The sequence below is a fragment of the Giraffa tippelskirchi genome, chromosome 10, assembly GCF_054371585.1.
Source record: "Giraffa tippelskirchi isolate mGirTip1 chromosome 10, T2T-mGirTip1v1.2.pri, whole genome shotgun sequence".
Lineage (NCBI taxonomy): Eukaryota > Metazoa > Chordata > Mammalia > Artiodactyla > Giraffidae > Giraffa > Giraffa tippelskirchi.
Genome location: NC_137284.1, coordinates 27,810,047 through 27,822,765, shown reverse-complemented (window position 1 = coordinate 27,822,765; position 12,719 = coordinate 27,810,047). Strand labels below are relative to the sequence as shown.

Here is a 12,719-nt window from a genome sequence, read left to right as displayed (position 1 = left end):
AACCCAGGTAACCATGATGCTGTGATCACCCACCTAGAGCCAGACATCCTGGAATGTGAGGTCAAGTGAGTCTTAGGAAGCATTACTATGAAAAAAGCTAGTGAAGGTGATGGAATTCCAGTTGACCTATTTCGAATTCTAAAAGATGCTGCTGTGAATGTGCTCCACTAAATAATGCCTGCAAATTTGGAAAAGTCAGCAGTGGCCACATAACTGGAAAAGGTCACTTTTCATTCCAATCCCAAAGAAAGGCAATGCCAAAGATTCTTCCACCTACCACACAATTGCACTCATCTCACACACTATCAAAGCAATGTTCCAGAAAAATAGCTACTTCTGCTCTACTGACTACACCAAAGCCTTTGACTGTGTGGGTCACAACAAACTTTGGAAAATTCTGAAAGAGATGGGAATACCAGACCACCTGACCTGCCTCTTGAGAAATCTGTGTGCAAGTCAAGAAGTAACAGTTAGAACCGGACATGAAACAACAGACTGGTTCCAAATTGGGAAAGGAGTATGTAAGTCTGTATATTGTTACTCTGCTTACTTAACTTATATGGAGAGTACATCATGCGAAATGCCAGGCTGGATGAAGCACAAGCTGGAATCAAGATTGTCTGGAGAAATATCAATAACCTTAGATACACAGATGACACCAACCTTACAGCAGAAAGCAAAGAGGAACTAAAGAGCCTCTTGATGAAAGTGAAAGAGGAGAGTGAAAAAGTTGGCTTAAAACTCAACATTCAGAAAACTAAGATCATGGCATCTGGCCCCATCACTTCATGGCAAATAGATGGAGAAACAATGGAAAACAGTGAGAGACTTTGTTTTTTGGGCTCCAAAATCACTGCAGATTGTGATTGCAGCCATGAAATTAAAAGACGCTTGCTCCTTGGAGGAAAAGCTATGACCACCCTAGACAGCATATTAAAAAGCAGAGACATTACTTTGTCAACAAAGGTCCGTCTAGTCAAAGCTAATGTTTTTCCAGTAGTCATGTATGGATGTGAGAGTTGGACTATAAGGGGGGAAGCTGAGCGCCGAAGAACTGTTGCTTTTCAACTGTGGTGTTAGAGAAGACTCTTGAGGTTCCCCTGGACTGCAAGGAAATCAAGTAGATCAGTCCATCCTAAAGGAAATCAGTTCTGAATATTCATTGGAAGGACTGATGCTGAAGCTCCAATACTTTGGCCACCTCATGGGATGCACTGACTCACTGGAAAAGACCCTGATGCTGGAGAAGATGTAACGTAGGAGGAAAAGGGGATGACAGAGGATGAGGTAGTTGGATGTTATCAGTGACTCAATGGACATGAGTTTAACCAAGCTCCGGGATTTGGTGATGGACAGGGAGCGTGGCATGCTGCAATCCATGGGGTCACAAAGAGTCAGACATGACTGAGCGACTGAACTGAACTGAGGCATATCAATACATATACCTACAGATATGTATTGCTCAGTTTTACTGTTTATTTTTAATTTTATAAATTGTTAAAGATTAAATAAACATGAGTTTCAGTTGACAGTCAAGTTTATATTTAGATTATATATTGAACATAAAGGGGAGGTAGAAAACAAATGTTTCAGGAGGTGAGGGAAGTAGCTAGAATGATAAGAAGTTAAGGTGAACAGTGTTTGTTAAGATAATAAACAGTGTTTATTAGTATAATTCACTTTTTATGAAGACTATAACAAACAAAAAAGTGTTTGTAACAAATATATATCTTCCAGCAAACATGTTTGTCTACTGTTTGGAAGACATTCTGGTGAGCTACAGATGGCTGATTAAGCATTCCTATTTTTCTAGAGCAGACCTAATTTCAAACATTCTAACATTAGGACCTCAATTATTTGTCTTTCTACATCTAAGATTATAGGTTCTTATTCTTCAGCAGGATTAAAAAGAACACGTGCAAATAGATTATCACAGTTACATGAAATGATATTTGAAAAATAGGTTAGTGGGAATGCAAAATGGTATAGTCATTTAGGGAAACTGGTTGATAGATTCTAATAAAATAAATTATCATATATTATTTGCACCGTTTTTTTAAACCATTTCACAGGCTTTATATTTACTTTGTTGATGGTTTCTTTTGCTGTACAGAAGTTATTTAGTTTGATGCAGTCCCACTTGCTTGTGCTAAAGCATACAGAAATTCTTTGTAGGTATTCACACAAGAGAAATGATAATATATACATAAATGCTTATAGTATCTTTATCCATAAGAGTCAAAAGCTGGAAATAACCCACATGTCCCTTAAGTGGTGAATAGTAAACAAATTATCATATATCTATGAAAGTGAAAGTGAAGTTGCTCAGTCGTATCCGACTCTTAGTGACCCCATGGACTGCAGCCTACCAGGCTCCTCCGTCCATGGGATTTTCCAGGCAAGAGTACTGCAGTGGGGTGCCTTTGCCTTCTCCGGCAATATCTATGAAATGGAATGCTTAAAAAGAGTGAGCCATGTTTTAAATAAAGTCTGAAATATGTAACAATATAGGTGGATTTCTAATGTCTTATACTATGTAGTCACAAAAAAAGCTTTATTTTGTATAATACCATATATATGATATCCTAGAAAAGACAAAAGACTAGGGATGCAAATCAGGTTACTAGTTGACATGGGCTGGGGGGGTTGGTGGTAGAGATTATAAAATATCAAGTGGGGGGTTTGGTTATTTTTGTTGTTTAGTCACTAAGTCTTGTCCGACTCTTTTACGACCCCATGGACTGTAGCCTGCCAGGCTCCTCTGTCCATGGGATTTCCCAGGCAAGGATACTGGAGAGGGTTGTAATTTCCTCCTCCAGGGGATCTTCCCGACTCAGGGACTGAACTCATTGTATTGCAGGTGGGTTCGTTCTCTACCACTGAGCTACCAGGGAAACCTCTAACTTGAATATTGGTCAAAACCTTCAAGGATATACCTAAAATGGTATTAATTCTACAAAAATTATACCTCAATAAAATTCAATTTTAAAAGTAGCTGACCAGAACAACTACAAGTGAAATATTAAGTTGAACATTTTGTAACACCATATACAAAAATAACCTCAAGAAGAATTAAAGACCTAAATGTAAGATGAAATACTATAAAACTTTTGGAGGAAAATATGTAGGACATAAATCATTGCAGTGTTTTTTAGATCTGTCTCTAAAAGTAAAGAAACAAAAGCAAAAATAAACAAATGGGACCTAATTAAACTTAAGTTTTGCACAGTAAAAGAAACCATCCATGAAACTATAAGACATGAAACAATGCTTAACATTGCTAATTATCAAGAACATGCAAATCAAAACCATAAACAGATACCACCTCAGATCTGTCAGAATGGCTATCATCAAAAAGTCTACAAATAACAAATGTTCTTAAGGATGTGGAGAAAAAAGAACCCAAGTATACTGTTGCTGGTGCTTTAAGTTGGTGCAACCACTACAGAAAACAGTATGGGAGTTACTCAAATGACTAAGAACACTAATTCTAAAAGATACATCTTCCTAAATGTTCATAGCAGCAGTTCATATCACTTCAATAGCCAAGATATGGAAGCAACCTAAGTGTCCATCAAAGATGAATGGATAAAAAGGACATTGGTATAAATATATACAATGAAAGTCAGACAGAGAAAGACAAATACTCTATGTTACCACTTATATGTGGAACCAAAAAAAACATATAACAAATAAATCTAAATAAAAAAACAAAAACAGACTCACAGGTATAGAGGACAAACTAGTAGTTACCAACGCGGAAGGGGAGATGGTGAAGGGCAAGGCAGGTATACGGGATTAAGATATATAAGCTATCATGTATAAAATAAATAAGTATCAAGGATATATTCTATAGCACAAGCAAATATAGCCATTATTGTGTAATACTTTTAAATAAAATATAAAACACTGAATGCCTATGTTATATACCTGAAACTAATAAAAATCAATTATACTTCAAAAAATAAGAGACTAAGATAAATCAAGTACACTTTTAGTTTAGATGCAGGCTTAATTTCTTGACTTTTTTTTTCAACTTAGCTTTAAAAATTCTATTAATTCCATTAATGAAATGGTTGTCAAATTTTAATGTACACAAGAATTACCTGCAGGGCTTCTTAAACCACAGATTAACTCAGTGAAACTATTCTATATGACACTGTAAGGGTGGATATATGACACATATTTGTCAAAATCTGTAGAATGTATACCACCAAGAATGAACCCTAAACTAAACTAGGGGCTCTGGAGGATAATCAAGAGTCAGTGTAGTTTCACTGATTATAAAAGATTTACCATTCTGGTGGAGGATGTTGATAATGGTGGAGGTCATGTGTTGGGGCAGGGAGTATATGGGAACTCTGAACTTTCTGCTCAATTCTGCTATGAACCTAAAACTTCTCTAAAAAATAAAGCCTATTTAAAAACCAAAAAATAAAAGTAGCTGGCCATAGTACCTAGTAAATTACATGATCCTCATGAAATTACCATATCCTAGTAAACAGTGCTGATATGAACAATCCTCTTTAATAAGTAAATCCCACTTATATTTTTGAAATATTGTACTTTTCTAAGCATTCACTGAATGCTTATGAGTCTTTCAGTTATCAAACTGCAACCGTGATTCAGTTTCTTTTTATATTCAGAATATTTCCAACCAGGCAAAGTAGTTTAGTTGGCAAAATGGGGGACTGTGTTATTATGGTGTTATAATTACTAAATCATCATCTAATGGTGGAAGCATCATCAGTTAGAGTAGTATATTGAAAATGTTGTAAATGGCACACCCTTGAAAGGTTCAAATATTAGAAACAATTTTTCACAGACATTCCTTTCAGGAGCCAACTGCATTGATTTGTTGAATTAAGAAAATGAAACCTCTAGGAATTCAGAAATAAGAATGCAGAAATAATACGTCCTCTAAGAAGCTGAGATGAAGAAAATATATGAGTCTTTCTTGAACTAAGGGGCTAAAAACTACAGGTAGGACCAGGGTGTCATTGTTGCTTATTCAGCCTTCTGTTTCTAAACAGCACAGACACCTTCTCGTAGGGCCACCTCTTTTTCACGTACATGGGTGTTGTGTGAACTCTGGGAACATGTAAATTATCACAGAATATAGCTTCAATTCAGATGGTCCTTATTCAAAACAGCTCCACTTGCTTACTCTCTTAAAGGTAATATTCAGAAATTGCACACTATGTATGCCATATATCTAGAAACTTAGCAAATATAAACAATATGAGAGTCTGTTGATATCCAAATAGAAAAATACAATACACAGGCTCATACCTATATGCCATTCAGTTTGATTTTTCATTTATGGGACCTCAACCTTTCAATTTCAATGTATTTAACAGCTCTATTCGTTTCATATATAATGTTATCGTAAAGACATTATAAGTGGATAATCATATTGCATGCTAGACTCTCAGTAGTGACTTATACATGTCTTCCAAGGAGTATTCTCACTTTCTTTAATTAAAAAAAAAAAATTCTGCATGAGCACATGGACACCAACATAATGGCCTTTTCCAGGACCCTACAAGTTAGCTAGGCTTGTGACCTAGTTCTGACAAACAGGATACAAGGACATATGTGACATTACTTTCTAGATAGACTCCTGAAGAGCAATGCTTGTGAGACACCAGGTAATATTTCCTGTTCCTCCTGCTAGAAGGTGATAATATCAGGAAACAGCTTTTAGAATAAGAGGTGGCTCCATATTTAGGAGATGGTAAAAGTTGTCCTAAAGGAGATCAATCCTGGATGTTCACTGGAAGGACTGATGTTGAAGCTGAAACTCCAATACTTTGGCACCTGATGTGAAGAGCTGACTCATTTGAAAAGACTCTGATGCTGGAAAAGATTGAGGGGAGGAGGAGAAGGGGATGACAGAAGATGAGATGGTTGGATGGCATCACTGACTCGATGGACATGGGTTTGTGTAAACTCCGGGAGTTGGCTATGGACAGGGAGGGCTGGTGTGCTGCAGTCCATAGGGTCACAAAGAGTCAGACATGACTGAGCGACTGAACTGAACTGAAGAAATTGTTCACCAGCTCTGTGCCTTGCTTCTAATCTGCTATGGGGAAAGGGATAAACTTGTATAAGACTGTTTTTGTTCTACCTAAACCTCTCTCCTTTCCCCTTCCTTTCACAAGTATCTGGTTTTCACTGAAGACTAACATGCCTGGGCCTTATCATTCAAAGGCTTTTCCATTATTAGTATTTTTTTTTTGCACAACTAGTCTTTTTGTATGCTCCTTTGAGGCTCCAACTTAACACATTAACTGCAGTCTCCTCTTCTTGAAGTATCATTTACTATGGCACTATTTCTACTCTCTGTTTACTGTCACTAAGGATTACTGACCGTTAGCTATATTCTACAACATTACAGATTCATTTGTAAGATCAGGAAAACAAAAAATGGATTTTAATTAAACCCGGATTAAATAGAATGATGTTCTCCCCCACTTAGGGGGCAATATTGTATGACACAATATTTTTGTCCATCAAATAGAACCAGTGAATTTATTTGTTTCTTTCACTTTATGTTCAGTCCTAGAATACTCATTTTGCCACTCGAGTATCACTCCAGCAGGTACAGACATCACATTGTTGATGTTGTTGTTTAGTTGCTAAGTCATGTCCGACTCTTTGTGACCCCATGGACTGTAGGCTGCCAGGTTCCTTTGTCCATGGTATTTCCCAGGGAAGAACACTGGAGTGGGCTGTCATTCCCTTCTCCAGGGACTCTTTCAGATCCAGGGATTGAACCCACCTCTCATGCACTGGCAGGAGGATTCTTTATCACCACACAGAGGGTACCAAAAGTGAAAACTTCATGGACTTCTAGGTGTTTGCTAGTAAGGAACTCTTAATAATCCAGTGAAGGAAGGAATCCAGAATATCATTTAGGAAAGTAACACTTAACTGGCTTAACATTTTTGCTATTTGGTGATGAAATGTTAAAACATCCAAAATACCTAAAAGTTTAAAATGTGTTTTTATTTTCTTATTCCAATGTTTGCAGTTATGTTTTAAGGGAACAGAGTCACCAGATGTCTAGGTTAAAAAAAATATCCGGCACTAATACTGTTTCTATTCAGTTGAATCTATAAGAATGGAAAACTTACTCACCTCTTCTGCATGTAGGCCACATAGCTTGTTTCCAGACAGAAGTTTGTGTTTCAAGCTTTTATTCTGAGGAAAGAAACATAGTTTTATTGCTAGGAAGTTATAAAATATTAACAAATTCTTTAAATATGTCAGCAGCGCTTCTGTTTTTTTCACAGAGAAGTCCTTCACGGTACGAGATGTAGCTGATTTGCATAAATTGAGTAGAATCTGTACTATAAAAGATTGTTTTTTTATTCAACAAAAATCGATGGATTTGATGTATTGGGATTAACACAGTTATTAGAAAATATGAAACTTTCTTTGGTCTTACATTTCAATCTGTTTATTGTATTTATGTATGCTGTTTTCTAAAATAATTTTAGTTTCAAATTTGTAATTGATACTAGTTCTACCATCAACTGGACGTGCATCACCTTGGAATCTAGTTTAATACAGTCATGGATGCACTAGGGTCTGAATTTCCTTTAAACACTATGGTTTTAGAGTCCTCATGTTTCTGATACCTGTGCATTGCACTCAAAGGGCATTTTGATGCTCAGAAACCATGTCTTCTTCCAGGCCTCGTAAGAGTACTCTATCTGCTGGACTTGACCTAGATTCATAGACACATGTTTGTTACTTCAGAAATGGAGGCATAGTGTTAGTCATCTGAATCTGAACCCTTACAGTGTGTCAATTACATCTCCCTCATGACACTCGGGCTTTTCTGTCTTTGTCCCATAATTGAGTATTTATTCTTCTTTTAGACAGGAAGGATAAAAGAGAGCAGAAAACTCCGTAAAAACTCACAGGATTTAGACCTTATGCTGTCTCTACAGTAGCAAACAATGTAATGGAAAGTACATCTCATACATAACGACTCTAAAGAGAGTCAATTTGATGAGCATCATAAGCAAATTGAACTAAATTTATGCAGTGTGAATGAATAACTGAATGAATGAATACATCAAATTTAAGACTTCTTCACACACAATTCCCACCTGATTATGAACTACATTTCCTATTTTATTTTCCTGTCATGCAGAGAATGGTTATAGCTCCCTCAGATGGAAAGAATCCTTTGTCTAACTTTTCCTCTTCAAGTACAAGTTGAAACTCTAAAAAACTTATTTATAATTTAAATACCATGAATTTTTTTATACAAATGAAGAGTTATCTTGATACATTTAGTAATGGATTTTTTTTTTTGCAAATATTTGTACTCATCATATGGCAAAACACAAGATTAAAGTTTTTAAAGTCTTTAATGTAGAGTATTCCTGTATCTAAAAGCTCAAACTACAGTAAAGAGACACATATTCTAACTCCACAGTATTGCTCAGTTTGTAGGTTAAAAATTACCCTTGTTTTCCTACTGTACATGTTTATTTATGATAATTTCGACACAGGTGATCTTAAATTTTTTTATTATATTATCTATTTTTCTTTTTTGATTTGTCTCATTTATAAATATAAGGTATATATCTTCAGTATCTCTAGAGATTTGTTGTTCATTTAGATTTTCATCATTTTAAGGCTAGAGGTCTTTGGTGGAAACACGGGTAAAATTCAATGTTAATTTTCTGGTTCAGTAAATATAGTATCACTGTAGGTTTTTACATTAGAGGTTTTTGGTAAAGGTACATGAGAACATTCTATATTAATTTGCTACTCAATGTTTGTAATGTGTCTTTTTGGATCTGATATTTTTAACCTGCTTTAGCACAAGCAACAATAACAAGTGGGACTGCATCAAACTAAATAACTTCTGTACAGCAAAAGAAACTGACAAACTAAAAATGAAACCTATGAAATGGTTAAAAAAAAAACAACAAAAAAACGGTGCAAATAATATATCTGATAAGGAGTTAATATTCAAAATATGTAAAGAACTCGTACAATGCAACAGCACACAACCAAATAACCTAATTTAAAAAAACTGGACAAAGGACATGAATGGACATTTCTCCAAGAAGATATACAAAAGGCCAACAGGTATGTGAGATTATCCTCAACATCACTAATAATTAGGGAAAAGCAGATTGAAACAATAAAGTATTACCTCATGTTTGTTAGAATGGCCATCATCAAAAAGACAAGAGATAACAAATGCTGGCATAAATGCAAAGAAGAGGGAAACTTGGTGCACTGCTGGTGAGATTATAAATTGCTACAGCCACTATGAAAAACAGTACAGAGGATCCTCAAAAAATTAAAAACAGAACTACCATATGATCCACCAATTCTACTTCCACAAAAGAAAAAACTAACTTGGAAAAGTATCTGTACCTCCAGGTTCATAGCAGAAATTATTTATAGCAGCCAAGACATGGAAACAATCTAAGTGCCCACTGATGGATGAATGGACAGAGAAGTTGTGATATATGTGTGAATGTATGTGTGTATATATGTGTGTGTGTGTGTGTGTGTGATTAAAAAGAGGAAATGCTTATTATTTGTGAAAACATGGATTAAATCTGAAATGAAGTAAATCAGATAGAGAAACTAAAGAACAACCAATCAAACTCACAGAAAAAGAGATGGAACTTATGGTTACCAGAGGTGGAGGGGAGAAGGAGGAGGAGTTAGAGGAAGATGGTCAAGAGGTGGAAATCTGAAATTATAAGATAAATATTACATGGACTAGGAATGTAAAGTGCAGCATGATACCTGCAGCTAACTCTGATGGACGACATACAGAAAAAATGTCAAGAGACAAAATTCTAAGAGGGCTGATCACAAGGAAAATATGTGTTCTCTTTGATCTTTCTTTTCTTTTTACTATATCTATATGAGAAGATAGATGAACCTTGCTGAACCTACTGTGATAATAATTCCACAATATACAATATACATAAGTAAACCATCATGATGTACTCCTTGAACTTATATAGTGATATGTGTCAATTAATTTTCAATAAAACTGGGAACAATTATTTCAAAATAAAAAGTTAAAATATCTAAAAAGGAATATTAAATAAATAAATAAAACTGAGACATGCTGAGTGAAGTACATTTAAGGCCTAATGTGTTAATATCCATACATGAGTAAACTTATTAGAAATGATAATAAAGTTAATATTTCTACTTAAAATTTAGTACATTAAAATTTACCACACTATTTAAAATTTTCATCTTCACTTAAAGATTTTACCCTCTTTTTTATTTTTCCTTTCTTTCTCCTTTTTATTTGATATTCTTTTTTTCCCTTTCATTTGTTCATTATGTTCAATTCTAAAGTGAAAGAGCAGTGAATATATCTCTTCAAACATGTGTGTGATAGACTTGGACAATGCAACTATATTAGCACAAGGATGACTGTCCCACATGGATATCCTGTGGGCATCCCCAAAATGAGCAATGATTACGCTGTGTGTCCAGAGTCTGCTCTGGCAGTTGATAATTCTGGGCAACCATGCAAACAATATGTTTCCATTAAGATAAATATCATTTCCAGAGCTTAAGAACTAGACTATTTCACTATTTTGAAATAAATCCAGAACTGAGGATAATCAATTATAATCACCCATACTGGGGCCAATTGTGGGATAAAAGATTTGCAGGACGCATACTGAGATTTTTCTTAAATGACATATTTTTCAGAAACATAGATGGCACAGAGCACTGGAGAGTGAATACAGACTCCCAGAAAATTCACTGACTTAACCTTTTGATTCAATGCTAGTGATCACACCTCTTTAATCTCTGAAAGAATTAAGACTTGCTATTTCCAGTAGTCATGTACAGATGTGAGAGTTGAACCATAAAGAATGCTGCTACTGCTGCAAAGTCACTTCAGTCGTGTCCGACTCTGTGAGACCTCATAGATGGCAGCCCACCAGGCTCCCCCGTCCCTGGGATTCTCCAGGCAAGAACACTGGAGTGGGTTGCCATTTCCTTCTCCAATGCATGAAAGTGAAAAGTGAAAGTGAACTCGCTCAGTAGTGTCCGACCCTTAGCGACCCCATGGACTGCAGTCCACCAGGCTCCTCCATCCATGGGATTTTCCAGGCAAGAGTACTGGAGTGGGGTGCCATTGCCTTCTCTGATAAAGAATGCTAAGCACCAAAGAATTGGTGCTTTTGAATTGTGGTGCTGGAGAAAAATCCTGAGAGTCCCTTGGACAGCAAGGAGATCAAACTAGTCAGTCTTAAAGGAAATCAATCCTAAATATTCACTGGAAGGACTGATGCTGATGCTCCAATACTTTGGCCACCTGATATGAAGAGCCGACTCACTGGAAGAAACCCTGATGCTGGGAGAGATGGAAGGCAAAGAGAAGGGGGCAGCAGAGGATAAGCTGGTTAGAAAGCATCACTGACTCAATGGACATGAATTTGAGCAAACTCTGGAGATAGTGGAGGACAGAGGAGCCTGGCGTGCTGCAGTCCATGGGATCACAAAGAGTTGGACATGCATGAGCAACTGAACAACAACAAATCATTCAGGCATTAAGAACATACTCTTTACAATTTTGTAATCAGATGTGTAGCATTTTATCCACCCTCTAAACGATGGATCTCATCCCTATCAAATTGGATGATGCTTTCAGAAGGCCTAAAATAACAACTTACACATGTAATTATACCCCAAATGCTAGGATCCAACTATGAGTATGATTTGCTGGGACATAAGAAAAAATAGATTAAAAGAATCATAAAATGTTCAGGTGTCTGTTTTCCCTGCCTATCAAACTTATACTATCCTTTTCCTAATAACCATATCCTGATTTTTCTTGTGAGAAACATTTTTCCATGCTAATTCTATGTGGCTGTGTGACACTAACTTTATCCACTCTATCAAGGGAAAGAATGAGATTCAAACTCAGCCAATCAGAGACTTGATCCACATTTGGTAAAGTAACATAAAAGTTGCTGATGAGACTCAAATATAAAATTCTATTTTCAAGAACTACTTAGGAAAATGTACTGAGGGTCATCACTACGTCACATCTCACCTGAGACTGAATATAACATAGAAAAAAGAACACATGAGTATGGAGAGAGATATACTGAATTCTGGTGATGTTGATGGCCCCTTTACTCCCCTTTACACTTATCTAAAGCTAGTATATGGAACAACAGACTGGTTCCAAATAGGAAAAGGAGTACGTCAAGGCTGTATATTGTCACCCTGCTTATTTAACTTATATGCAGAGTACATCATGAGAAACGCTGGGCTGGAAGAAACACAAGCTGGAATCAAGATTGCCGGGAGAAATATCAATAACCTCAGATATGCAGATGACACCATCCTTATGGCAGAAAGTGAAGAAGAACTAAAGAGCCTCTTGATGAAGTGAAAGAGGAGAGTGAAAAAGTTGGCTTAAAGCTCAGCGTTCAGAAAACTAAGATCATAGAATCTGGTCCCATCACTTCATGGGAAATAGATGGGGAAACAGTGGAAACAGTGTCAGACTTTATTCTTTTGGGCTCCAAAATCACTGCTGATTGTGATTGCAGCCATGAAATTAAAAGACGCTTACTCCTTGGAAGGAAGGTTGTGGCCAACCTAGATAGCATATTTAAAAGCAGAGACATTACTTTGCCAAAAAAAAGTCCGTCCAGTCAAGGCTATGGTTTTTCCAGTAGTCATGT

At 36.2% G+C, this 12,719-nt stretch overlaps 1 protein-coding gene across 3 annotated transcripts in view; it reads right to left on the bottom strand.

The window, feature by feature from the left end:
- Positions 1–12,719, bottom strand: part of LUZP2 (leucine zipper protein 2) — a 487,881-nt gene that overhangs the window by 115,668 nt on the left and 359,494 nt on the right. For 2 of the 3 annotated variants that reach the window (XM_081536540.1, XM_081536542.1), the window contains exon 6: positions 7,144–7,206. The exons of the other annotated variant lie outside the window; for it this stretch is intronic. In XM_081536540.1, the coding sequence (XP_081392666.1) occupies positions 7,144–7,206 (63 nt within the window). The remainder of the gene's footprint in view (positions 1–7,143; positions 7,207–12,719) is intronic. 3 annotated transcript variants of the gene reach the window in all.